The sequence below is a fragment of the Electrona antarctica genome, assembly GCF_951216825.1.
Source record: "Electrona antarctica genome assembly, chromosome: 24".
Classification (NCBI taxonomy): Eukaryota; Metazoa; Chordata; class Actinopteri; order Myctophiformes; family Myctophidae; genus Electrona; species Electrona antarctica.
This window is the reverse complement of record NC_136803.1, coordinates 19,092,214-19,117,243: the sequence shown is the minus strand read 5'-3', so window position 1 is coordinate 19,117,243 and position 25,030 is coordinate 19,092,214. Positions and strand designations below refer to the sequence as shown.

At 44.8% G+C, this 25,030-nt stretch overlaps 2 protein-coding genes across 2 annotated transcripts in view; both read right to left on the bottom strand.

The window, feature by feature from the left end:
- Positions 1 to 15: 15 nt before the first annotated feature.
- Positions 16 to 7,490, bottom strand: LOC306917231 (uncharacterized protein; the record flags this gene model as incomplete). Its single annotated transcript, XM_079495364.1, has 10 exons — positions 16 to 42; positions 546 to 686; positions 1,093 to 1,201; positions 1,619 to 1,770; positions 2,045 to 2,145; positions 2,907 to 3,855; positions 4,158 to 4,721; positions 4,830 to 4,934; positions 4,998 to 5,119; positions 7,379 to 7,490. 10 exons carry the CDS (start codon positions 7,488 to 7,490, stop codon positions 16 to 18), a joined length of 2,382 nt encoding a protein of 793 aa, XP_079351490.1.
- A 3,017-nt stretch (positions 7,491 to 10,507) lies between these two features.
- eif5b (eukaryotic translation initiation factor 5B) overlaps positions 10,508 to 25,030 on the bottom strand; it is a 29,662-nt gene continuing 15,139 nt past the window's right edge. The window contains exons 11-27 of the mRNA XM_079495586.1: positions 24,770 to 24,862; positions 24,551 to 24,610; positions 22,615 to 22,925; positions 22,196 to 22,303; positions 20,598 to 20,708; positions 19,790 to 19,857; positions 19,477 to 19,618; positions 17,974 to 18,105; positions 17,410 to 17,592; positions 16,348 to 16,509; positions 15,146 to 15,277; positions 14,752 to 14,883; positions 14,502 to 14,578; positions 14,203 to 14,367; positions 13,678 to 13,816; positions 12,298 to 12,459; positions 10,508 to 10,921 (exon numbers count right to left, since the gene is read on the bottom strand). Of these exons, the coding sequence (XP_079351712.1) occupies positions 10,814 to 10,921; positions 12,298 to 12,459; positions 13,678 to 13,816; positions 14,203 to 14,367; positions 14,502 to 14,578; positions 14,752 to 14,883; positions 15,146 to 15,277; positions 16,348 to 16,509; positions 17,410 to 17,592; positions 17,974 to 18,105; positions 19,477 to 19,618; positions 19,790 to 19,857; positions 20,598 to 20,708; positions 22,196 to 22,303; positions 22,615 to 22,925; positions 24,551 to 24,610; positions 24,770 to 24,862 (2,285 nt within the window). The 3' untranslated portion in view covers positions 10,508 to 10,813. The remainder of the gene's footprint in view (positions 10,922 to 12,297; positions 12,460 to 13,677; positions 13,817 to 14,202; positions 14,368 to 14,501; positions 14,579 to 14,751; positions 14,884 to 15,145; positions 15,278 to 16,347; positions 16,510 to 17,409; positions 17,593 to 17,973; positions 18,106 to 19,476; positions 19,619 to 19,789; positions 19,858 to 20,597; positions 20,709 to 22,195; positions 22,304 to 22,614; positions 22,926 to 24,550; positions 24,611 to 24,769; positions 24,863 to 25,030) is intronic.

Sequence of the window (25,030 nt, the reverse complement as noted above, 5' to 3'; positions counted from 1 at the left end):
CCACCTCCCCCTCCTCTAACTCCTCCTCCTCTTCCTTCTCCTCTAACTCCTCCTCCTCTTCCTTCTCCTCCTCCTCTTTCTCCTCCACCTCCCCCTCCTCTAACTCCTCCTCCTCTTCCTTCTCCTCCAACTCCTCTTCCTTCTCCTCTTCCTTCTCCTCCTCCTCTTTCTCCTCCACCTCCCCCTCCTCTAACTCCTCCTCCTCTTCCTTCTCCTCTTCCTTCTCCTCCTCCTCTTTCTCCTCCACCTCCCCCTCCTCTAACTCCTCCTCCTCTTCCTTCTCCTCCAACTCCTCTTCCTCTTCCTTCTCCTCTTCCTTCTCCTCTTCCTTCTCCTCCTCCTCTTTCTCCTCCACCTCCCCCTCCTCTAACTCCTCCTCCTCTTCCTCCTCCTCTAACTCCCCCTCCTCTTCCTTCTCCTCTTACTTCTCCTCCTCCTCTTCCTCCTCTTCCTTCTCCTCTTCCATTAACTCCTCCTCCTCCTCCTCTAACTCCTCCTCCTCCTCCTTCTCCTCCTTCTCCTCCTCCTCTTCCTCCTCCTCTAACTCCTCTTCCTCCTCTTCCTCCTCCTCCTCCTTCTTCTCCTCCTCCTCTTCCTCCTCTAACTCCTCCTCCTCTTCCTCCTCCCCTGTGGAGTCCTGTCCTCCTCTCTGCTCCCCACCCGAGCCCCAGGTCCGGGGCAGTGGTCTGGGAGACAATTAACATTGCAAATGTTAATTGTAGTTAACGCTATAGTTTTTAACTTTAAAAATACACGTACAAAACATTATTATATTAACTGAAATAACAATGTAAAAAGATATATAACTAAGTGAAACTGCATCGTGTGTTAACAAAACCAAAACAAACAAATGGCCTTAGTTTTAGTTTAATAAGAAATAGCCAATCTACAAGCTTATAGATCTGCTATTTTTTAAATGTCTCTGAACTACAAACCCATGGACAAACTCAACTAAAAGTAAGCGTGAAAAAAAAGTCCACCTTACAAACAAATTTTAACAGTAAACTCAAATTGAAAAAAATAATAAAACAAAACAACATCAAAATTAAATACCAATAAAAAAAACAAATTAACAAAGTAAAAGTATAAAACCTTGACACGCTGCTCTGGTGCATCAGTGAGGTAGAGGTACGCGGTGGTCTGGGTGGGCTTCAGACTGGAGGCAGTGGTCCAAGGCGGGCAGACGGACCGGGGCAGCGGCCTGGTACCAACATCACAGTTTAGTCATAGTTTAGTTTATTGTCATCGTGTTTTTTTTTAGGACATTGGAAGTTATAAATGAAAAATTACACACCTGTTTGTGTGGGTCTTGCAAACACTGAATACACCCACATAATGCAGCATATTAACCCCTCGAGTATGTGTATGCGCCCTTGAGCACAGCATGAAGCTGCTCGAGTATATCTGACTGAACTAACTCCGCAAGCTACGTATCATTTGTGAACAGAAATTGGACAGGAAAGATAAAGACAAATAACTTAAAATATACAAAGGAATGACTGACAATGACCACTACCAATAATCAAAATAAATAATGTACTATGGTCAAATATACTATATACTTAACTTAATATCGAGCAGACGATTATGTACAGTATTGTTATAGTGACAGGCCTACCGGGGCTCTGGGTACAGGGAGGCGTCGGGGGCATGTTGGGGTCCACGGGGGGCCGTGTTGTTGGGGGGGTACTGGGAGGCATGTTGGCGTCCACGGGGGGCCGGGGTCAGCATCAGGGTCTCACTGATGAACTGATGCAGTGACGGAGTATCCTGTTCAGTGAGGGAAGAAGCACTCTGTTGTGTAAGTTATACTTTATTGTAGCTCGATTAGTAGCTCTATTAGTCTAGTAATCGCTATATTGCTATAGATTGTTTGTTAAGTAACACAGTGTTAAATAGCTCTATGTTGTGATAGTAATCATTGCTATAGTGTTTGTTCAGTAACAGACAGTGTTAATTGTTAAATAGGTCTATATTGTTCAGTAACAAGGGTCTCCCTGTCTGTCCAGATCTTTAGTAAACAGCATATATATTTTAGTTATACCTTCCACCACAGCTCCTGTGTTTCCGTCATGGAACAAACAGCGTGGTCCTGGGTGGGGGTGTTGGTGGTGGAGGTGCAGCTGGACTGGGATGGAGGCTCACCTGTCACATGAATTAATGAAAGAACAATGGCTTCTATTTCAGCAAGCATAACATTTTTCATGAAGAGACAGATTGGAATCCCCCATCGCTGGTTCCATTGGCAGGCTGGTTTCTGAACTGTCCACAGCCCCACCAACGCAGGGATGGGGGGGGGGGGGGGGGTCGATTCATGGATATATATATCGCGATTTTTAATGCAACAATATTAAAGTCTAATCGCAAAGTTCATAATCGATTTTTATTTCATTTATTTCATGTCAGAAAGACTGAAGCTGAATTGAAGTGTATGATTTAACTTTTCATGGTCTATATTGTTTAGAATTGTTTTCAAATGTTCTACTATAATAAAAGCAAAGTAACTTTTAAAGTCACAATAAATCGCAATATCGAATCGAATCGCAATACATTTAAGAATCGCAATATAAATCAAATAGTATATCAGGTATCGATATCGTATGGAATCAGGAGGTAAGTGAATCGTACCACCCCTGGCCTACACCAATGACAAAACAGAGTGACTCTACAGAAAGGGTGCCATCTTATCATGAGCATTAGTGAGGACCAATCGCTGTATATGAACTTTCATATAGATTATATAGTTCACCCAAAACATGACTTACTTTATTGTCTATCAATTACACACTCCATGAAACCTTGAATTCATGGCTTCATAAAATTATTGGCATATAGGAATATGACAAAATAAACAAAAGCAAATGTCTTAGGTGTAAGTGAGTAAAAGTAGCCGACTAATTACCCACCCATGCAGTCAGAGGTGAAGTAGGGTGGATAGTACTGTCGGATGGAGGTGGGTGTATTGGAGGGTGGAGGCGGGTACTGTTGGATGGAGGTGGGTGTATTGGAGGGTGGAGGCGGGTACTGTTGGATGGAGCTGGGTGTATTGGAGGGTAGAGGGTACTGTTGGATGGAGGTGGGTGTATTGGAGGGTGGAGGGTACTGTTGGATGGAGGTGGGTGTATTGGAGGGTGGAGGGTACTGTTGGATGGAGGTGGTGCATGTATTGGAGGGTGGAGGAGGGTACTGTTGGATGGAGGTGGGTGTATTGGAGGGTAGAGGGTACTGTTGGATGGAGGTGGGTGTATTGGAGGGTGGAGGGTACTGTTGGATGGAGCTGGGTGTATTGGAGGGTGGAGGGTACTGTTGGATGGAGCTGGGTGTATTGGAGGGTGGAGGCGGGTACTGTTGGATGGAGGTGGGTGTATTGGAGGGTGGAGGCGGGTACTGTTGGATGGAGGTGGGTGTATTGGAGGGTGGAGGAGGGTACTGTTGGATGGAGGTGGGTGTATTGGAGGGTGGAGGAGGGTACTGTTGGATGGAGGTGGGTGTATTGGAGGGTGGAGGAGGGTACTGTTGGATGGAGGTGGGTGTATTGGAGGGTGGAGGAGGGTACTGTTGGATGGAGGTGGGTGTATTGGAGGGTGGAGGAGGGTACTGTTGGATGGAGGTGGGAGGAGGAGGGTACACAGGCTGGGCTGGATGCGCTCCAGGGGAGCAGTAGTAACCCTGTACGTGGCTAGTACTCATGGGGTCATACTGGGGACTGGATAAGGCTGGACTGGCTTCCACGGAGCTCTGTCCACTCAGGCTGCCGGCAGGAGACTGGAAGCCCAGCGAAGAGCACCATGTCTGGGGAGAGAGCACCTCCTCCGCAGCATGGCCCTGCTGCTGCTGCTGCTGGAGGAGGTAGGCCTGTCCACAAGCAAGACATTTTTAACTGACAATATTAACCCATTTTTGGACCATTTAGATTCTACAAAATGTCTTCTAAATCAGTTTTCTATGTCAGTGTCGTTCTCAAACTATTTCATGTCAAGGACCCCAGAAATAATATGAAATTGTCCGCTGACCCCCATCTGAAAATGATGTTGTTCCAAAGTCTTCGATTAGACACAGGTCTCTTATCGAGCCGATTATTCAGAAATAACACACCAATCAGAATCAAGCGTTCGACCAAACCGTGAAATAAAATGTAATAATAGTGACATGTTTACCTGGACGCTGGCATGAGGATGCAGAGTGTACTGGTCATGCAGGGCCCAGCAGCGACTGTGTGTGTCCTCCGTGTGTATGTGTGGCACAGAGCGCGAGTCCCCCATGTGTGTGTGTGGCACAGAGCGTGAGTCCCCCATGTGTGTGTGTGGCACAGAGTGTGCGAAGTCTTTCAGCGCGGGCGACTGATGACGATGCCAGCCCTGTTCTGTGACCTCGGGCTCGTAGGTCGCGGGGTCGTACAGAGACGCGATGTAAGGGGCGGCGGCGGCGGGGAGGAGAGCGTACGTGGCGGGGTGCGTGTGTGAGCTGTACGCTCGTGCGTGTGCGAGTGTGTCGGAGTGTGAGAGGAACTGCGCATGCGAGTCATACAGGTGTGTGTGTGCGTTGGGGTGATTCGGGAGGTGTGTGTGTGCGTTGGGGTGATTCAGGAGGTGTGTGTATGCATGCACGTCGGTGTGGTGTCCGTGGAGCTGGTTGTGGGCGTGTGGTTTGTGTCCATTCAGTCCAGGAACCACCACCTGGTTGTGGTCATGGCTGGATCTCCACTGGTCCACTCCGTCTTTCTGGAGGAGAAACAACAACACAGTTATTGCTGTGATAGATGTAATGTGGAATGTCCTGACTGACTCTCTCTCTGAAACATCGCAAAAATGGCTTTGCTCCCTTCCTACCTGCTCACGCAGATGTGCGTGGAACATACTCTGTCTGGTCTGGAGGTTCAACGGGTCATGTGGGGGGCGGAGGTCAAGAGGTCGCAGGGGAGGGGGGAGGAGGGTCTGGGGGTGGGGGGAGAGAGGAGGAGGAGGAGGTGTCCAGTGCAGGGAGGAGGGGGGAGAGGCACGGTGGTGGTGGTGGTGGTCCGCGGGCGACAGCAGGAGACCCTGGAAGAGGGGGTCCATCATGGCAGGAGATTCCCCCTCCCCAGGGAACATCTGGCTGAGAGCAGAGGAGGAGGAGGAGGCTGGGGAGAGGAGGGGAGGAAGAGGAGGAGGAGACGGGGAGAAGAAGGAGCTGGGATGGTCGAGAGGAGAGCAGGAGAGAGGAGACATGTCCGCAGACATGATGTTCTTCTCACACTCTCAAAAACACATACACACACACATGCGCACGCCCTCTTCTACACACACACACAACACACACACACACACACACACACACACGGTCCTTCAGCGGTGGTGCTGAAGCATGGGAGCTGTTGTTGGAGAATGTTCTCCGTGTTGTGGTGACCTTCTGTCCCGTAAACCCGTTCCACTGAACCCCTGCATGGTGCAGAGAGAGAGACAGCAGAGGAACCTCGTTAAGACCTGAGCAGTGACGTAAAGAGGTTTTCAATGTAATGAGTACCGGGACCCAGAGGTGGTCTTTTAGATGGGGTCCCAGGGACATTGTATGAGTCCTACTATAACGACATCAGAGTACAGTACTGAGTACAGTATTGCATCCCAGGACCCCCGGAGGGTGACCTTTCTCAATTTAGTGAGTCTAAGGATGCAGGATATTTGCATCACTGCCTGAGGACAATTCTACAAATGGCTTCTAAATCCTGACAGTTTTCTGAAAACCCCATGTTTCTGTGAGTCTGAAACTATGTTGTTCCAGGGACCCCCCCCCCTCCCCCAGAAGCAAAGATTTGAGTTAAAAACGTTCTCTCCGAAATAATATATATATTCAAAGATTTGAGTTAAAAACGTTCTCTCCGAAAGAATATGTATATTCAATGATTTGCGCCAGTTTCACGCTTTTTCAAAAATAGCAGATCTACAATCGAGCTTGTAGATCCGCTATTTTTCAATAGATAAAGTAGAACATAATCCTTAAAACAACAAAAGGGGTTCCCGTCCTGAATGGTTTTTTTTAACCATGCAGGTCCACCTCACACCTTCTGTCAGTCTGAATTAACACGACCCTTTTCATATCAAGGCCCCTTATTTACTCGGCATCTGATCCACGGACCACCATTTTGATGAGTCTCTCAGACCCAAAACTATAAATATTTTGCTATCGTCGGATAGGATTTTGTCCACAATTCCATGCTGTATGTATGGAATGATACCAGTACCAAAGGAGAGATAACCTGTAGACTGTAAACTTAAAGTAATGCAGATGTTTAACAATAATGTAACTCTTGAGAGCGTACGGGTCCATTTGGTTTCATTTTACGCTCTCAAGAGTTAAAGATCTAATAAGGGTACTTTTTGGGTTAACAATGGTTGAAAACCACTGGAATAGCAGAATGTCCATCTAATGTCCATCCCATTAAGACCTGAGGCCGGTTCTACAAATGCCATTTAAATCTGTAGTTTTCATGCCAATTAAGGACCATCCAAAGTTATATGAAATGACTCAGAGATGTTGCGGATTAGGACTGTGTGGCTTGTGTGGGTGTTGAGAGAGAGCTAGAGAGCGAGAGAGAATTTCAGTAGCGTGTGTGTGCGTGTAATAGTGAGATGGTCTTCCACCATTAGGTGTGTGTGTGTGTGTGTGTGTGCGCGCGTGCCAGGAAGTGGTTTGAACTGAAGCCACAGCTGAGTCCCCTCCTCTCTGTCACTTCAATCACTTGTTCTAGGAATTGATAGAACATCTTCAATGTCGCAGCGAGAGAAAAAACGCACCAGTGAAACATGAACTATTTTACAATTTAGAAAAAGGTTTTCTTTTTAATAATTTATATTTAAACTGACCCTTATTTATGGGTCCATTTGGTTTAAACAGTACCAGTTCTAGAACCAAAGTTGTTTGTTGAAAAAGGGGCCTGTGTACAAAAATGGAACCCTTACCAGTCTGTAACTGTCTACACAGTTTACAAATGGAACCAAATGGACCCTTACAGGTCTAACTCGGAGTGTACAAATGGAACCAAATGGACCCTTACAGGTCTGTCTGAGTGTACAAATGGAACCAAATGGACCCTTTACATGTCTGTAACTCTGAGTGTACAAATGGAACCAAATGAACCCTTACAGGTAATGTACTGTACAAATGAAATGGAACCAAACTCTGAGTGTACAACTGTACAAATAGAACCAAATGGACCCTTACATCATGTCTGTAACTCTTAGTGTAAGAACGTTCCCAATTAACAAAAAACACGTCTGAGAACGACTAGATGCTAAATAAACAAATACACACACACACACACGTGTCTGCCATTAATATTAATAACAGCGTAAACACACACACCTGTCTGGAAGGAAGGCTGACATTGAATCTAGAAGCTTACCTGAGTGTTGTTGTTGTAAAGTGTTGTTGTTAGTGTACTGTAGTTTCACTTTGACAGAGAGCTGCGTGTCACTGCGCTGTGGCTCCAACAAGTCATTTCCTTCTGCATTCATTTAATGCTGATTGGTTTTTGTTTTTGTTATGATGGACGCACCTTAAACTCTATGGCCTACCCACCTACTCATACCACAACATTAAACCCGGGAGAATACGGCACCTGCTGGCCGACACTCGCCACTGCATCCACTCTACCCTTCAATGTACGTAGGTCAGTGCAGGTTTTCAACCAGTGGTCCTTCCAGGTGGTCCCCAAACCCATGCAGCTTAACCTTTTCCATGTCAAGGACCCCTAGGATTATCTGTATTTGCCCACAACCCCCATCTGGAAATGTATTGTTCCAGGGACCTCCCAGAGCAAGGATTTGAGTTTAAAACGTTCGCTGTGAAAGAGAATAATATATTCAAAGATTTGTGTCACATTTTCAAGTGAAACAAGGCTACGCGCTTGTAGATCTGCTAAATAGCTAAAGTAGCTAAAGTATAACAATAGCTAAAGTATAACATCAATAGCTAAAGTAGAACATAATGCTTAAAACACCAAAAGGGGTTCCCGTCCAGAATGGGTTAACAATCATCCATCTATCCATCCATAGTTTACACACAGGATACACAACAATAGTCATTCTTGTACATTATCTAGCTGTATTCACCGATACATGTAATAATGGTGAAGACTATTATCAATTTTATATCTATAGGGATGGAAAAAAATAGTAAATAAAGTGAGATTTGTTTTTTTGTAGAATAGATTTTAATCCATTTTCAACAATTTGCATTGCAAATATTCATCAACATCAAGGAAAACGTCAGAGAAGCTGAAAAAGTCCTGGTGGGAGTTGTAGTTTTCAAGGCAGTGCCCAGTAGAAAATAGCAGATCTACAAGCTCACAATGTGTCGCATCGCGGCACATTGTGAGCTTGTAGATCGGCTATTTTGGGAGTTGTAGTTTTTCAAGGCAGTGCCCAGTAGTGGGAGTGAGTCGTTTTATAACGTGTGTCTATAAATACACTTGGATTGCTCAGTCGCTTTCTGCAGTCCTCTGCTAATATACCCAAAGTGTAACCCAGAGAGGGTGCAAGGTGCAAATGTAACCAAAAAAGGGTCCATTTGGATAAATCTTGCACCCCCTCTGAGTTCTGGGTTGAACTGAAGTCCAGGCATCTGAATACAAAGTGTGTGGGGGGGGGGGGGGGGGGGGGGGGGGGACGACACCGCAGCAATAAAAACTAAAACTAAACCATGAACATTTTTGTCTCGTTGATAAACTGCTCACTCCTTCAGGATTGAGTCTCCCTTTTAAAGATAAATGTTATGTCGATTTTGAACCTATATCGATATGTTTCCGATGCGAAGCAGGCTTTATAATGTGTAATAAAAATACCCAACGAGATCGTCATATAACGTGGGAAAAGACACCCTTACGTCCTTTACGTCTTCCATTTATTTCTCTGCGAAATGCCGAATTGTGTTGTACGCACGGTGACATAACACATACAGTATGGTGCCACATAAGGAGAATTGTTTCGCAGATATTATATACAGAAGACATATTAAAAGGAATACATTTTACCAGACTATATTCATGAGCTCCTCAAACATCAGAACACAATTTAGGTTCAAAATCGGGCCAGCAGGAGGGCCTAAACCAGGCCAATAATAAAACAACAGCCACCGTGGGCTAATGGATCCATTCAACAATTCACTGGCCGACCTGAACTATTTCAACAAGCCAGAGAGAGGATTTCATCAACTTGAACTTGAACACTGAGTTGTCTGGGCTGGAACCCCAGGGCGCACTATAGTAAATAAAGGTCGGCTACCCAACACGCAGCGCTAACGGAGATATTACGCGGCGAAGAAAAGGCGACGTAATACAATATTCCAAAACGCGGCCGATTTATTTAGCGTCCGCAAAATAACCCACTTGTATTAATATGGCATCGACAAAATGAATAGCAAATGAATGTCTTAAATGTGAAATATACTCGCAGACGCATTTCCGTTTATTCAACCATGCCGTTAAGTGCGAAAAGGACCTTTTAGTTGGCAACCTTTTCTTTCACCTCTACTCCAAAATGGCTTGGCTGGGAAAAAAAGCCTGTCGATCAACACGACGCGTTGTAGAGACGGAATATTTTAGGCAAATGTCTCGCCCTCAGAATAGTGAGGCTGGGCTTCTGTTGGTTATAGCAAAGACTGTGGGGTTCTGGTGGTTACAGTGAGACTGCATGGGGTTCTGGTGGTCAATGAGAGGCTGGGGTTTGTGTGGTTAACGACTGGAGCGTCGAACACAGTCCGCTAGAAGAACCCCAGCGTGGCAGCGGGCTGTTTACCTGCATCTACTGTACATTCACTAGAACTATCTAAAATGTCTCCCTTGACTACAATACCCAGCATGCCCTCCTCTGATCCAGAGCAACTTCAAATGGCTGGATAAGAGTTCAGCCAAACACTCGCCCGCGCGCATGCACACATACACACACACACACACACACACACAATGAAAACTAGTCCGATTCATTTTGAATAAACACAACTCAACGCTGTCTTTCTGTCTGTTTTTCAGAGACAAAACCACAGTCTGTCTGTCTGCCTGCCTGCCTTGTCCTGTCCTACACACACAAGCTCAACAGATCTGACCTGTCTGCCTGCCTATCTGCCTGTCTCACAACCCTTGTCTAGTAGCCGTTGACCTCAGACCTTTTAAAAACACACAGCGGACGTACTCCCGCCGCATGGCGGGTGAACTCTGGCTCCAACATGGCCGCCAGAGCCAGCCAGCACTGAAAGCTGGATCTACAAGCTTACAAGGTGTCACATGGCGGCATGTTATAAGCTTGTAGATCTGCTAATTCCTGGTGCACGCCGGGGGGGGGGGGGGGGGGGGGGGGGGCTTTAAGTCCCTGTGGAGAGATTCAAGTCTTTAATTGTACTCTTTACAGTGTGTGTGTGTGTGTGTGTGTGTGTGTGTGTGTGTGTGGTCATGGTGGCTGGGAGATCTCAAAGCATCCGTCTCAAATATAGATAATGAAGATCACACTAGATCATTCCGGAGAAACAGGCATCTTGGAACAGAGATTCAAGTCTTTAATTGTACTCTTTACAGTGTGTGTGTGTGTGCACGTGTGTGTGTGCGCGCGTGTGTGTGTGGAAATGCCGTCTAAACAATCACTGTTTACAACAGTAAAAAAAAAAAGAAAAAAAACAAGTTCCTTTTCCAAGAGAAGAGGGAGAAACCCCCACAAAACGCTTTGTTTTGTTCCGTTTCTCCTCCGCTAGCGTTCATGGTTTTTATTCCCCCATGTGTGTGTGTTTCTTGGGGTTGGTGAGGGTGGTGGTGGTCTCGGCCTGGTCACAGGGGGCGGGGCCTCTCCGATCAGATGATCTCGAAGGTCTTCTTCAGCTCCATGATGAGCTGCCAGTCATTCTTGGTCATCTCGTCACGGAACCAGTTCTTCAGCGCATCGATGGACGCCCGTGTGATCTGACAGAGAGAGAGGGAGACAGAGGGGGGAGAGAGACAGAGAGGGGGGGGAGAGAGAGAGACAGAGGGGGGGGGGGGGAGAGATAGTTTATGACAGAGAACTATAACAAGACTAAATGTTAGAGGGGGGACTATAGTGGAATTATGTTTTTTTTTCTTTTCGTTTTTTTTATTCATTTTTTATTTCAAGTCACATATGAGTCAAAAATAGCATACAAAAATGATTGAGCTTTTTACCCCTCCCCCTCCCCCTCCCCCCAGAGTTTCCGCTCTGAAAGAGCCACAACCCCGGTATCTTGTACCATTAACAAAGATACATTGAAATAAAAGGCACATAAAAATATACATATAAATATTCAAAAATAGAAGGAATTAATAAAATATTAGACACAATACACAAACAAAAATAATAGTGGAATTATGTTTGGATGTATTGTTTGCGACGTCCACCCACAAAGCTATACTATGGTAGCCTGGGTTCCAGCCTGGGTTCCAGCCTGAATCGCTGCGTTTCCAGAATTTGTTTTGTCACTTCGCTCCTCAGTCTGGAAAGGGTCCTATCTCCAAGATAGGCGGGACATGTAAACAGGTGAAATTGACCCGTGGCTTCTGATTGGTCTTTTGGTGCGTGCGGGTTCAAGGTTAAAAAAAAAAAAACCCACCAATTGGTCTTTTGGTGCGCGCGGGTTCAAGGTTAAAAAAAAAACAACCCACCAATTGGTCTTTTGGTGCGGGTTCAAGGTAAAAAAAAAAAAAACCCCACCAGTTTGACGCGGTATCAATGTGCACTGCACAGCTACTGCTGCGCACGTATCATTAAACTAAAATCCACCCCACACAGCCATCTGTTTTTTTTGTAGTACCGATATAGTGGACTACTGAATAATATTTTTACCGTAGGTTTTACTCTCGAGTCTCGAACTGGCCAGTGTCGTTTTTGGCAGCAAATTTCTACTTTAGTTTTAGTCATAGTCTCTTGAATAGTTTTTAATTTAGTTTTAGTCACATTTTAGTCACCTGGAATGTATTAGTCTAATTTTTTCTATTTTCAGCATTCAACTAATTGTAAAAGGACTTATACTGGATCTCTTGTCCACTAGTCCCTTCCTAACATTTTAGTCTAGTTTGTATTTGTTGACGAAATTGTCAGTATATTTAGTCTTAGTTTTAGTCATCATAGCTTAGTTTTATTTAGTTTCCCTTTAGTTTGTCAGTGGAAAAAGGTAGTCGACGGACATTTTTCATCTTAGTTTTAGTCGACGAAATCAACACTGTTGGCCAGACTGAGTAGCGAAGTGACAAAACAATTCATGAAACGCAGCGAAGCAGGCTGTGTGTGTGTGTGTGTGTGTGTGTGTGTGTGTGTGTGTGTGTACCTTGCTGACGAGGAAGTCGGTGGCCTCAAAGTGTCGTCCGAACATCTTGGGAGACTCTCCAGGGATGGGTTCAATCTTAATGCAGATCTCCTGACCCTTCTTAGCCATGTCCACCGTCTTGTGATTGATCTCAATGCTGGTCACTATGCCGATGTCCACAAACTGCACGCACGCACGCACGCGCACATACACACACACGCACACGCACACGCACACGCACACCAACAATAGTTTCGCTTATGTTCCATGTGACCACAATGGACTTTTTTTGTGTTATCCTTTAAGCTCAAATGTCTGACTGTACCTCATGCTGTTCAAATTTCTGTCTAATAAAGTATTCGATCAATCAATCAATTCTTAGAAATACATGTCAACTAGAAAACGAGAATCAATTCAATTATTAACACTTTAAAGGAGCATTCAGTGATTTGGGTGATTTGGAAAACCACCCAGTCCGCCCCGGTAACAAAATGTGCACATGCACACGCTCTACAGTGGGGGGAAGTGCAACAGCATGTGCACCATGGCCCGCCCCCCACACATGATTGGAGGAAGGCCCCTCTCATCCTGATTGGATGAAGGCTTTGCCACCCGCCACCAAAACTTAAACTAGGGTTTTTTGACCCCAGGGGCTCACTGGGGACAGGGAGGAACTCCTTATAGTCAGCATACTCTATAGTAGGGAGGATTATCTAAATACAAATAAAAAATAAGTGATATTTGAATGAAGCGAAATCACTGAATATACCTTTAAGCTGATTCATTTCCAGTCGAATTTTGAAGAATGGGGTTAGCGAAGTGTCACGCACACATTCTCTAATACAACGCAGTGCTGTTTTTGGCAGCAAATTTCTATTTTAGTTTAGTCATAGTCTTTGGAACGAAACTTCATTTAGTTTCAGTCACATTTTAGTCAAATGGAATGTTTTAGTGTTAGTCTAGTTTTAGACCGATTTTAGTCGACTAAATCTACAGTTGATTTAGTCAAATAAAATTTATTTTGGCGGGCCTTGATGTTGCTGCGACGCGTTGTGAGCTTGTAGATCGGCTATTTTCAGCATACAACCAAGTGTAAAATGACTTATACTGGATCTCTTGTCCACTAGTCCCTTACTAACATTTTACTTTTAGTTTTTATTTGTTGACAAAATTGTTAATATATTTAGTCTTAGTATTAGTCATCATAGCTTAGTTTTAATTTAGTTTCCATTTCGTTTTCGCCAGTGATAAAAGGTAGTCGACGGACATTTATCGTCTTCGTTTTAGTCGACGAAATCAACACTGTTCATGTGGCTAATCTAAATGCATTGAATAATCGAATTCACAGCGCGCGCACACACGCACGCACAGTAGCACACACACATGTGCGTGTACACTCACCCCCTTGGTGGGCACACAGATGGGGCAGCCATTCCTGAGGGCGCCTGACTCCACGGTGACTCCCATCACGATGGGGTCTCTGGAGTTAAAGATGTACTGAGGGAGGATCTTCAACTTGACCGGAAACACTGCTACATGTCTGAGAGAGAGAGAGAGGAGAGAGGAGAGAGGAGAGAGAGAGAGAGAAACACACACACACACACACACACACACACAGGTTAATTTCTGCCATACTGTATGTTTATGAAGGATATCATATTTGACATTACAGCAGACACACTGAAAGAACTGTTCAACACATCGACTCAACACTAATTTGTAACACAAATTACTAATGACCGAAAATAGCAGATCTACAAGCTGTTGTGAGCTTGTAGATCTGCTATTTTCGGTGCGCAGCATGCTTTCGGCTTTCACAGAAGACACGCTGTGGCTTCTATGGAATCCAAATGACTGAAATCAGCCGTGGTTGACTGAGAACTTGAATCCATGTGAGCGACGTGTGCGTGTGCTGTTCTCGCTCACTTGAACTCCTCCTGCTTGGCCTTCTTGTAGTCCTCTCGGTACTTGGTGAAGGCATCGAACAGGTGGTAGATGATCTCTGCCGAGAAGATCCTCACCGTCAGGCTGTCCGCCATGTCCTGGCTGTCCCTCTCGATCTTCACGTCGAACGCCAGGATCACGGCATACCTGCACGCTCGCAAACGCACAATGAGAAGACATGCAGACAATACGAAAGACAGGCAGATAGATAGAGAGAGACGAGACACAGACAGGTAGGCAGAGATACTCATGGTGCAGTATGGCAGACAGTGTAAACGTACTGTGGGTCGTGTTCCAACATGGCAGAGGCCTTCATCACATCCTTCTTATGGACAGGACCTATGTTGATACCAGCATACTGCACACGCACAGAGAGAGGGAGAGAGAGAGAGACAATTGATTTTTGTCTGGTCGATAATTTGTCAAAGAGAACCACAATGACGTCTAATAATGTGATCATGTTCATAATCAAATTAATGTCGATTGAATTAGCAGACAGACAGACAGACTGCCTCACAGACAGGTACTTACAGGTACTTTGGAGACTCTGAGGAACTCCAGCAGAGCCTCCAGAGAGCCCAGCGTGGAGGCCTGGACGTAAACACCCTTATCCTCCAGCTTGATGGCATTCAGAGTCTGCTTCAACTCCTTCACTAGCTCATCCTGCATGCACAGTCACGCACGTCACGCACGCATGCACACACAGTCACGCACACACACACACACACACACACACACACACACAGTTACGCACACACACACACACACAGTCACGCACGCGCATGCACAGTCACACACGCACACAGTCATACAGTCACACACACACACTTTTATGAATGCTGATTTTACCTAAAATAGGACTAAAACTAAATTAAATGTTATTCAAAATCAACACTGGTGTGTGCGGCGTGCGCGTGCGTCCTACCCTGAGCACGGGGATCTCGTCCTCTCTGTGTGCCACCAGCAGGGGGAGCCCTGCCAGAGTCTTCTCCAGGTCTTTACCCAGAATCTTCACCCCTTGAGCCGTGTTGACCTCCTTGTGCTTCTCGTACTGGTTCTGTCAACACAATGATCCACAGATATTCATTAATTGTCTCCACCAGGCCGAAGGCATGGGGAGAGAGTATGTTTTGCACTCCGTCCGTCCGTCCGTTTCCAGCTAATCTCCGGCACCGTTAACCCGGTCGATGCCAGACTTTGCACACTCCCTAGATGTCAACGATGAACCTCTGCCCCAAATTTTCCAGAACGGCCTGTTATAGCGCCACCAGGAGGCCGACTTTTTACTTTTTTTAATGTTTTATTTTTTTTGGCTTTCGCCTTTATTTATTTATTTTTTATGGAGGGACAGACAGTAGGCTGACAGGAAATGGGGAGAGAGATGGGGGAAGACATGCAGTAAAGGCCGTCGGGATCGGGAGTCGAACCCGCGGCACACTGCCAGACTGGATTACCAGCCAAGGTGCCTGGACCACTGAGCCATGGCCCATTGGAGGCCGACTTTTGACTAAAATGTGACTAAAACTAAATGAAAACAATTCAAGAGACTGACTAAAACTAAAATCTAAATTTGTTGCCCAAAACAACACTGCTGGGTTGTAAACACAGGGGTAGGGTCGCTGACGTATCGCGGCCGCGGAGCGCAGGCGGCACTTCTGCATGCCGGCCATGCGTCACGGACGGTCTATACAGTTGGGTGCCACCGATATTGACCCATTTAGGCCTGACCTCAAAATGTTTCTGAAATAAATATTTTCACGATTTTTCAAAAATAGCAGACCTACAAGCTCGTAGCGCGCCACTCGGTGGCGCGCTATGAGCTTGTAGATCTGCTATTTTTCAATAGCTAAATTATATCATAATGTTTAAAACACCAAAAGGGGTTCCCGCCCAAAATGGGTTAACTGTCCTTTTGCGCAGATCACGCAAACCTCAGCAAAAAGAAAAGGACAATATCGATGGCCTCCAACTGTAACTTGCCGAACTGAACTGCGCACGAAATGTTCGCTCACAACGTTACCGTCTCAAATGTATACACTGTATGAATAGGAGAGGAGTGTAGAGAGAGGAGGGGAGAGGGAGACGTGTAGAGAGAGGAGGGGAGGGGAGAGACGAGGAGTGTCAAACCTTGACTCGGAGTTCCTTCATTGGAGGAGGTAGGAGGAGTCCTCTGATCTGCGTGATGATTGGTCCTTCCACTCCAGGAACGATGATGGTCTCCCCTTCCCTCAGAGTACCGTTGATCAGAATCACATCGATAGTGGTTCCCATGCCAGGTAGCGCTTTGACCTGCGCGCACACGCACACACACCTTTATTTGAACTTTCGATTAAAGACATCGTGCAGATGCAATGCCAAGAGATATGCACAATATTTTATGTATAGGCTTAGAAAGGCATCTTATGCGCGCATGCAGCTGCCTAATATCAAGACAATTGTTTTACAATTACATCCACGTACATATTTCAGTATTTTATGAACCTCAAATTTCCAAATTAGACAAACAGTGAAGCAGAACCACATCGATATCGGTTTGCGAGTGCGCTCACGCTCACGCACACACACACACACACACACACACACACACACACACACACACACACACACACACACACACACACACACCAGTGTTGATTTCGTCGACTAAAACTAAGACGAAAAATGTTCGTCGACTACCTTTTTTCACTGACGAAAATTAAATGGAAACTAAATAAAAACTAAGCTATGAAGACTAAAACTAAATATCCTGACAATTTCGTCAACAAATTAAAACTAGACTAAAAGGTTAGGAAGGGACTATAGTGGACAAGAGATCCAGTCATTTTACACTTGGTTGCATGCTGAAAATAGCAGATCTATAAGCTTTGCAGCGCGACGCGTTGTGAGCTTGTAGGTTAGCTATTTTCAGCATGTGCAAAATCTGTCATTACAACGGCATCAAGGCCCGCCAAAATACATTTTAGTCGACTAAATCAACACTGACGCGCACATGCACGCACACACACACACACACACACACACACACACACACACACACACACACACACACACACACACACACACACACACACACACACACACACACACACACACACACACACACACACACACACACACACACACACACACACACACACACACACACACACACACACACACACACACACACACAGTGACAGTGTCACCTACCTCCATGACCTGCGCCCTGAGCTCGTCGCAGTGCGCCAGCCTCTTGGCCAGCATGGTCTGAGTGAGCTCCACCAGCAGAGCGATCAGGTTGCCCATGCCGTCCCCGCTGTGGGCAGAGGTGGGCACCAGGGACACGAAGGTCCTGGGGTCCTTGTTCTCGTGGAACAGCGCCGCGTTCAGACCCTGAAAAACAACAACTTAATGTTGATTTTGTCGACTAATGAAATACTTTGACCGAAAAGTCGACTACCTTTTTTTTTTTCCACTGATGAAAACTAAATGGAAACTAAATGAAAACTAAGCTACAGTATGATGAGTAAACCTGAGACTAAATATATTGACAATTTCGTCAACAAATATAAACTAGATTAAAATGTTAGGAAGGGACTAGTGGACAAGAGATTCAGTATAAGTAAAAGACATAAGTCATTTTACACTTGGTTGCATGCTGAAAATAGCCGATCTACGAGCTCACAACGCAAAATTGGGTATTTGTAGGGATATAAAACAGAAAAGTTTAAATTCACGTGTAGGACCTTTAAGACAGCGATGTGAGTTGTATACCTGCTCAGAGAACTCCAAGATGACGGCCTTGACTCGCTCGTCAAACTCGTCTTTGGTGTTCTTCTTCTGTTTCTTCAGGGTGGTCACCACGTCCGTCTCTGGACTCTTCTTCCAGTCGTACAGACGATCAATCTGAGGTGAAGTAAACTTCAGTTATCCCCTCTGTTATTTTCCCTATACACAAATGAGTTGAAATATAACAACACAGACTTCTCTCTCATAAAGTACGCTGACGAAATGGCCCTGGTTGCCTGCCTGCAGGACGTTTCCAGTCCCTCTTACTCCCAGCACATCGACCGTATTGCCACCTGGTTTGACAGCAGCTTCCTTGACCTTAATGTCACTAAGACCAAGGAGCTGTGTTTGGGAGGGGGGTCAAGAGCAGAGGGCTCAGGGTCCATCTTTAGGCCTGTTACTATGAGTGGGGAGGAAGTGGAGCAGGTCAGTGACTTTAAATATCTGGGAACGACCATAGACAATAAACTCACCTTTCAGACCAATGCAGATAACATCTACAAAAAGGCAAGGCAGCGGCTTTATCTTCTCAGGAAACTGAGAAGTTTTAATGCCAGTAAACACACCCTGACCATGGTCTATAGATCACTCACTGAGAGTGTTCTCACTTTTAATATCGTGTCCTGGTTTGGGAATCTCTCAGTTAGAGATAAAAACAAGCTCACCCAGGTAGTCAACCAGGCAAGTAAGATCATTGGAGATAAACAATTGCAACTTCAGGACATATACAACCGCTCCATAACCAAAAAAGCAATTCAGATTTACAATGATTCTACCCATCCTCTTCACTCTGAATTTGACTTGTTGCCATCGGGCAGGAGGCTTAGGGCAAAATTAGCAAAAAAGAAGGGTTACAAAACTTCGTTTGTGCCAACGGCTGTGGACATTTTAAATAAGAAAATGTTTAAATAGTCTAATCTCCACTGCTCATGATCACTGTTGTTATGTTAATGTGAATGCATTTTTATATAGTATCTTAATGCACCTGTGTATTTTTTGTAATGTTTTATTGTTGTAACTGACTGCCGGTGTGCCAAAGACAAATTTCCATTTTATGTAAATTTAATGGACAATAAAGTTTTCTTTATCTTTATCTTTATCTTATATGAGCTCTTCTTCCAGACAGACGGTGGTCAGTCTGACCATGAACCACAGGGCAACACATCTTAAATCACTGCTTCTCAAACATTTTCATGTATGTAAGGACCCCCCCCCCCCCCCTCCAATGAATATGTATTTGGCCACAGAATCCCATCTGAAAACATTTTCTGCCAGGAACCCCCCATGCACTGCTCCCGTGCTTGCGGTTAGGGTTAGGTTAGCGTTTGAGGTAAGTTGTCGGTCAAATGACAGTCGGACCAATAGTATGCCTAAACTAAAGCCTGCATTTACAAGTTTGAATGTCAATCCCATTTTCAATTGCTTAACTCTGTCTTCTACCCGGAGCCAACCTAGGCTAGCAGCAAAATGGTGTTTTTTTAGTGTCACCTTGTTGAGAGCTACGATGAAGGGACACTTCTTCTCCTTCAGCAGGTTGATGGACTCCAGGGTCTGAGGTTCTAGTCCGTGCATGATGTCAACCACCAGGATGGCGATGTCACACAACGAGCTGCCTCTGTTACGCAGGTTACTGTAGCGCACGCACACACACACACACACACACACACACACACACACACACAGACACACACACACAACGCTTTTAATCCAGAGCGACTTAAGTTCAACTCTTGACTTAAGTACAACTCAAGACTTGTACAACTAGTACTGCTGCGAGAGACAGACAGGCAGACAGACTTACCTAAAGGACTCGTGTCCAGGTGTATCAATAATGAGCATTCCAGGAATCTTAATGGTGTCTTTGTCGAACTGTAGAGAAACAACAACACCACCATCACACACAACATCACTGATGTCTCAGTATGCCAATACTACAGTAATGTAGTACCGAACGTGTGTGTGTGTGTGTGTGTGTGTGTGTGTGTGTGTGTGTGTGTGTGTGTGTGTGTGTGTGTGTGTGTGTGTGTGTGTGTGTGTGTGTGTGTGTGTGTGTGTGTGTGTATGTGTGTGTGAAAATGTATAAGCACTCACGTGTTTCAACTGCCATGTTCATGCACAATAATGAAAATGATGCCTTTTCAGATGTCACAACTAATACACCAGATATTGCTGTTGTTGATGAGGACAGTAGAGAAGTGACCAGTTTGGAAGTGGCATGTACATTTGACCACAGTCTGGAAGAGGCATTCCTTACCAAGGTGCTTAAGTACCAGCGTCTTAAGGATGCCATTATACAGCTTGGCTACAAATGTAAACTACTTGTGTTCATATTTGGAAGCCTCGGTAATGTCCATAAATCAGTCGTGAGGGACCTGCAGATTGCAGGCATGCCCAATCCAAGAGCTAAGGCATCTGCAAAATTCTGTGCAGTGTCTGCAATAATTGGCAGTCGCCATATATGGAGAAGGCGATGCTTTCTGTACCCGTGATCTGTATCCTTGTTGTAGAGTTTTTCCAAGTTTGCGCATCCACTATTGTTTGTGTTCAAGAATTTCTTGTTAAATGTGAATGCAAATAAAGATGTTAAGTGTGTGTGTGTGTGCACGTACATTCTTAACCATCTTCCCCATTTCTACAATGGCGTCTAGAGGAACGTTGGTGGCTCCGATCTGTTGAGTGATCCCTCCTGCCTCACCGTCCTGCACGTTGGTGTGACGCAACTACACCCCACACGCACACGCGCACACGCACACGCACACACACACACACACACACACACACACACACACACACACACACGATAAGAACAAGTCAATAGCAGAGAGAGAATCGTATACAATAATATGACATCAATAACACGCTTCAGACTTATACAATGCTTACTTATACAAGCAAACCAAATAAATACTGTAAAGCAAAGACTGTAGAATGTGTAAACATGTGAGTTCCGACAGGCCTTTGGACACGGTTAGAAGATACCAGAACTTCATTGTCGTACGTTACGTACAAGTGAAACCACCAGTGTTAACTGTTTACACTTGACTGCACAATGACATTTGTACTTTGCCTTCCACTATACACACCTAAACATATGTTAATCACTAATAAGCTAAAAATGTGTAAAAGAGCAGAGCACAATATGCACAATAATGCAAACCCATTAAGGAGCAATTATTTAATGACCATGGTCAGAGAAAATCTGGTCTCTGACTCTGGCTGTTAAAATGCTGTACCTCTCTCTAACAATCCAAGTCATGATTCGAGACGTTTTGTTGCTGACTTATACAAATACAAGGAGCAACATGTTGTCAGGACATGCAGATTGTGCTATGTATATATAACAAATAATAAAATATGAATGGTATCCAGAATCGGAGGAACTGGATCCAACATTGAGGAGGAACCAAGGAATCGGTTCCATCACATTTTGGAACCGTTTTTCGGAAAGCAGGTTTTTATCTCTACACGGTCAGAGCTGGTTATTATGTGGACTTCACGTCTGATATGCCATTACAATACCGGTGGTTCTCAAACGTTTTGACTTCAAGGACCACCATAACTCAGAGCGTACAAATGGAACAGAGTGGACCTGTAAAACGTAGAATATTTTGTTGTCATTGGATAAGATGTTGTTCACAATTCCATGCTATGTGTGTGGTACCATTAGGAGAGAAAACAGGCAAACAATAAAAAATAAAATGTCTACATTCTCTTATTGTGTAGACTTAACCCATTCAGGCCTGACGTCGAAATTTAAAAAAAAAAAGTTTTCTAAATCATGACAATTTTCGGAAAGATTTGAGGCACATTTTAACGATTTTTCAAAAATAGCAGACCTACAAGTTCATAGCGCGCCACTCGGTGGCGCGCTATGAGCTTGTAGATCTGCTATTTTTCAATAGCTAAATTATAACATAATGTTTAAAACGCTAACGCTAACGTGACATGGATGCGTTCCAGGTCTCAATGGATTAAAGTAAAAGTAATGCAGATGTTTAACAATCATTTTACTACTTGAGATCGTAACATTTTTTACACTCTCAAGAGTTAAAGATCTAAAAAAGGTACATTTGGTTACCAACTCACCACCTGGAACCCCGTCAAGGATCACTGGTGGTCCCCGGACCAGTGTGTCTGTGTATGTGTGTGTGTGTGTGTGTGTGTGTGTGTGAGAGAGAGTGTGAGTGTGAGTGTGAGTGTGGGGTACCTTGTCCAGGATCTTGGTCTTGCCAGTGTCTACGTGACCCAACACACACACCACAGGAGACCTCAGCTTGTCAAAGTTGATGTTACGGATGTTATCTGCACGCCGTTTCTGTCATGCGCACACACACGCACACGCACAGACGTTTTTTATATTGCGTCAAATAAGAACTGTGTCAACTGTGTCGCGTCAAATAAGAAACGCGTCACGCTGCGGCGCGTTGTGAGCTTGTAGATCGGCTATTTTCAGCAAGTGTAAAAACAGTCATTACGAAGGCTAAACACATTTTGTTCGACTAAATCAACTGTAGTTTTAGTCAACTAAAATCTTATGACATTTAGTTGACTAAAACATTCCAGGTGACTAAAATATGACTATGACTAAAACTAAAATTTGCTGCCAAAAAACAACACTGTCAGTACCTCTATCCGCCGCTTGGCTCTGTCGTACATCTTCTCGTCTTTGGTCCGTCCATCGTCGGAGTCGCTGCCGCTGCTCTCCTCTTCGCTCTCCTTCCCTCCTTTCCTCTTCTCCTGCTGTCCTCCTCCTCCTCCTCTCTTCTCCACCTCCACCTTCTTCTGCTCCTCCTCTTCGCTCTCCTCCTCCTCGTCGTCCTCTTCCTCCTCGTCTTCCTCCTCCTCGTCCTCGTCTTCCTCCTCGCTGGCGTTGACGGGGGCGACGGAGGGTTTGGGCGGATCGGACGGAGTCACCTCGATGTGGACCTTCTTCAACTCTGAGAGAGAGACAGAGAGTGACAGAGAGAGAGAGAGAGAGAGAGAGAGTCGACAAGAGACAGAGATGATTAAAGCGGTACGATTCTTGCATGCTCACTTAAGCCATCTGCTGCCACCTGGTGGACGCAGAGCCAACCGCAGACTGCCGAGCCATTTGTAGTGTAACACACGCTGGACTCACATTCTGTTTGGGCGGCCATCTTAGATGCTAAATAAATAGCGTCAATGCTAGCGAGCTAAAATGAAGCCATCCTTGCTCTAGAAAGCGCCAATGTTCCCATCTAGATCACCGGATAATCAGCAAAGACCTCCGAACATGCGCATTTTATCCAAATCATCATGCACAATCCGGTCTAGGATCGCTAAAGAAGGAAAGACCAAGCAAAAAATAATAATAAATAAATAAATCAGCGATCAGGTTTGAAATCAATAATAAAGCTTATCAGAAGGAACGTTACGCCAGAAGCAGTTGCCGGTTGGATTCCAACTGGCGGAATTTTCCGTCAGAAGCAGTACATTTGTTAATGCCCTCCAAATGATCCAAAATGCCACAGCACACCATGCTCTTCAACCAGACAAACTTTTCACGTCGCCCTTTTCCACTCCCTTCATTGGCTCCCGGTTGTTGCCCACACCAAGTACAAAACGCCGATGTTGGCCTACAAGGCAAGAAAATGGCAAGGCACCCCATACCATCAAGACATGATCAAACGCTACAACACCTCCTGCTCACTCAGATCAGCTGACAGAAATGCAATTTGTGATGATTTGATTGGTTGAGCACGGTATGTGGCGCATGATGAGGCGTATGATTATAAGAGCGCCCCTCAATTCACACAGGTGTGATTTTGTTTTTGCATGTCCGTGGCAAAGCCCACCACAAGTCAGCATGGCAATGACCCCTGTTTGTGACGGCTATAGCTTTTGTCTAATAAAAGTTAATTAATATGTAAACTAGACAAATATTCTCCTTTTTCCCCAATTTTGCGTGCCACACAATCATCTTCTGGCTAGGGGAAACGCTGCTCGACTAAACTTCACGTGTACTTTGCATATCTTGTTCACAAGTGCCTTCAAATCAGTGTTGTTTTCGTCGGCTAAAACGAAGACTACCTTTTTCCACTGACGAAAACTAAATGGAAACTACATGAAAACTAAGCTATGATGACTAAAACTAAATATACTGACGTTTTCGTCAACAAATAGAAACTAGACTAAAATGTTAGGAAGGACAAGAGATCCAATGTAAGTCATTTTACACTTGCATGCTGAAAATAGCCGATCTACAAGCTCACAACTGTAAAAAACAAAACAAAAAAAAACAAGTCAACCAAGGTCCGCCAAAATACATTTTGTTCGACTAGATCAACTGTAGATTTAGTCGACTAAAATCTTATGATATTTAGTCGACTAAAACTAGACTAACACCAAGACATTCCAGGTGACTAAAATGTGACTAAAACTAAATGAAAACTATTGAAGAGACTGTGACTAAAACTAAAATCAAAATGTGCTGCCAAAAACAACACTGCTTCAAATGATTGCATTTAGGATGAATGGCCTAGCGGGGAGCGACAGGAAGGGAGGAGAGCAGATCTCACAGCTGATGGATGGTCGGTCTCACCTTTCTCCTCGTCCGAGGCGATGTTCTCCCAGTCGTCCACCTCTGCATGTGGTTTGACAACTGGACAGAGGGACAGGGGGCCAGAGAGAGGGAGACGAGACGGACGGGCAGAAAGAGAAGGGGAGATGAGAAGAGATACAGACAGACACATATTGTAATATGTAATATATAATATACTAAGTCCATTAACATGAAAACCCTTCTTCCATTTTGTCTCACCTGGTTCTTCTGGTGGGGTGACTGTCTCTGTCTCCGTGGGAATTGGCTCCGGAGTCTCCGAGACTGGTGGTGGAGGTGTCACCTCAGAAGTTTCTGATGAGAGGAGAGGAGTTGAGTTGATTCTTCATATCCATACGAGTCAAAGCGCCAGGAACATTTGCGTATTTTTGGAACCGTTCATATTTGACACAATATCAAAAAAGTACATGGGGATTCAGAAAATAAATATATAAAAAATAATAACGCGAACTAGGGCATTCA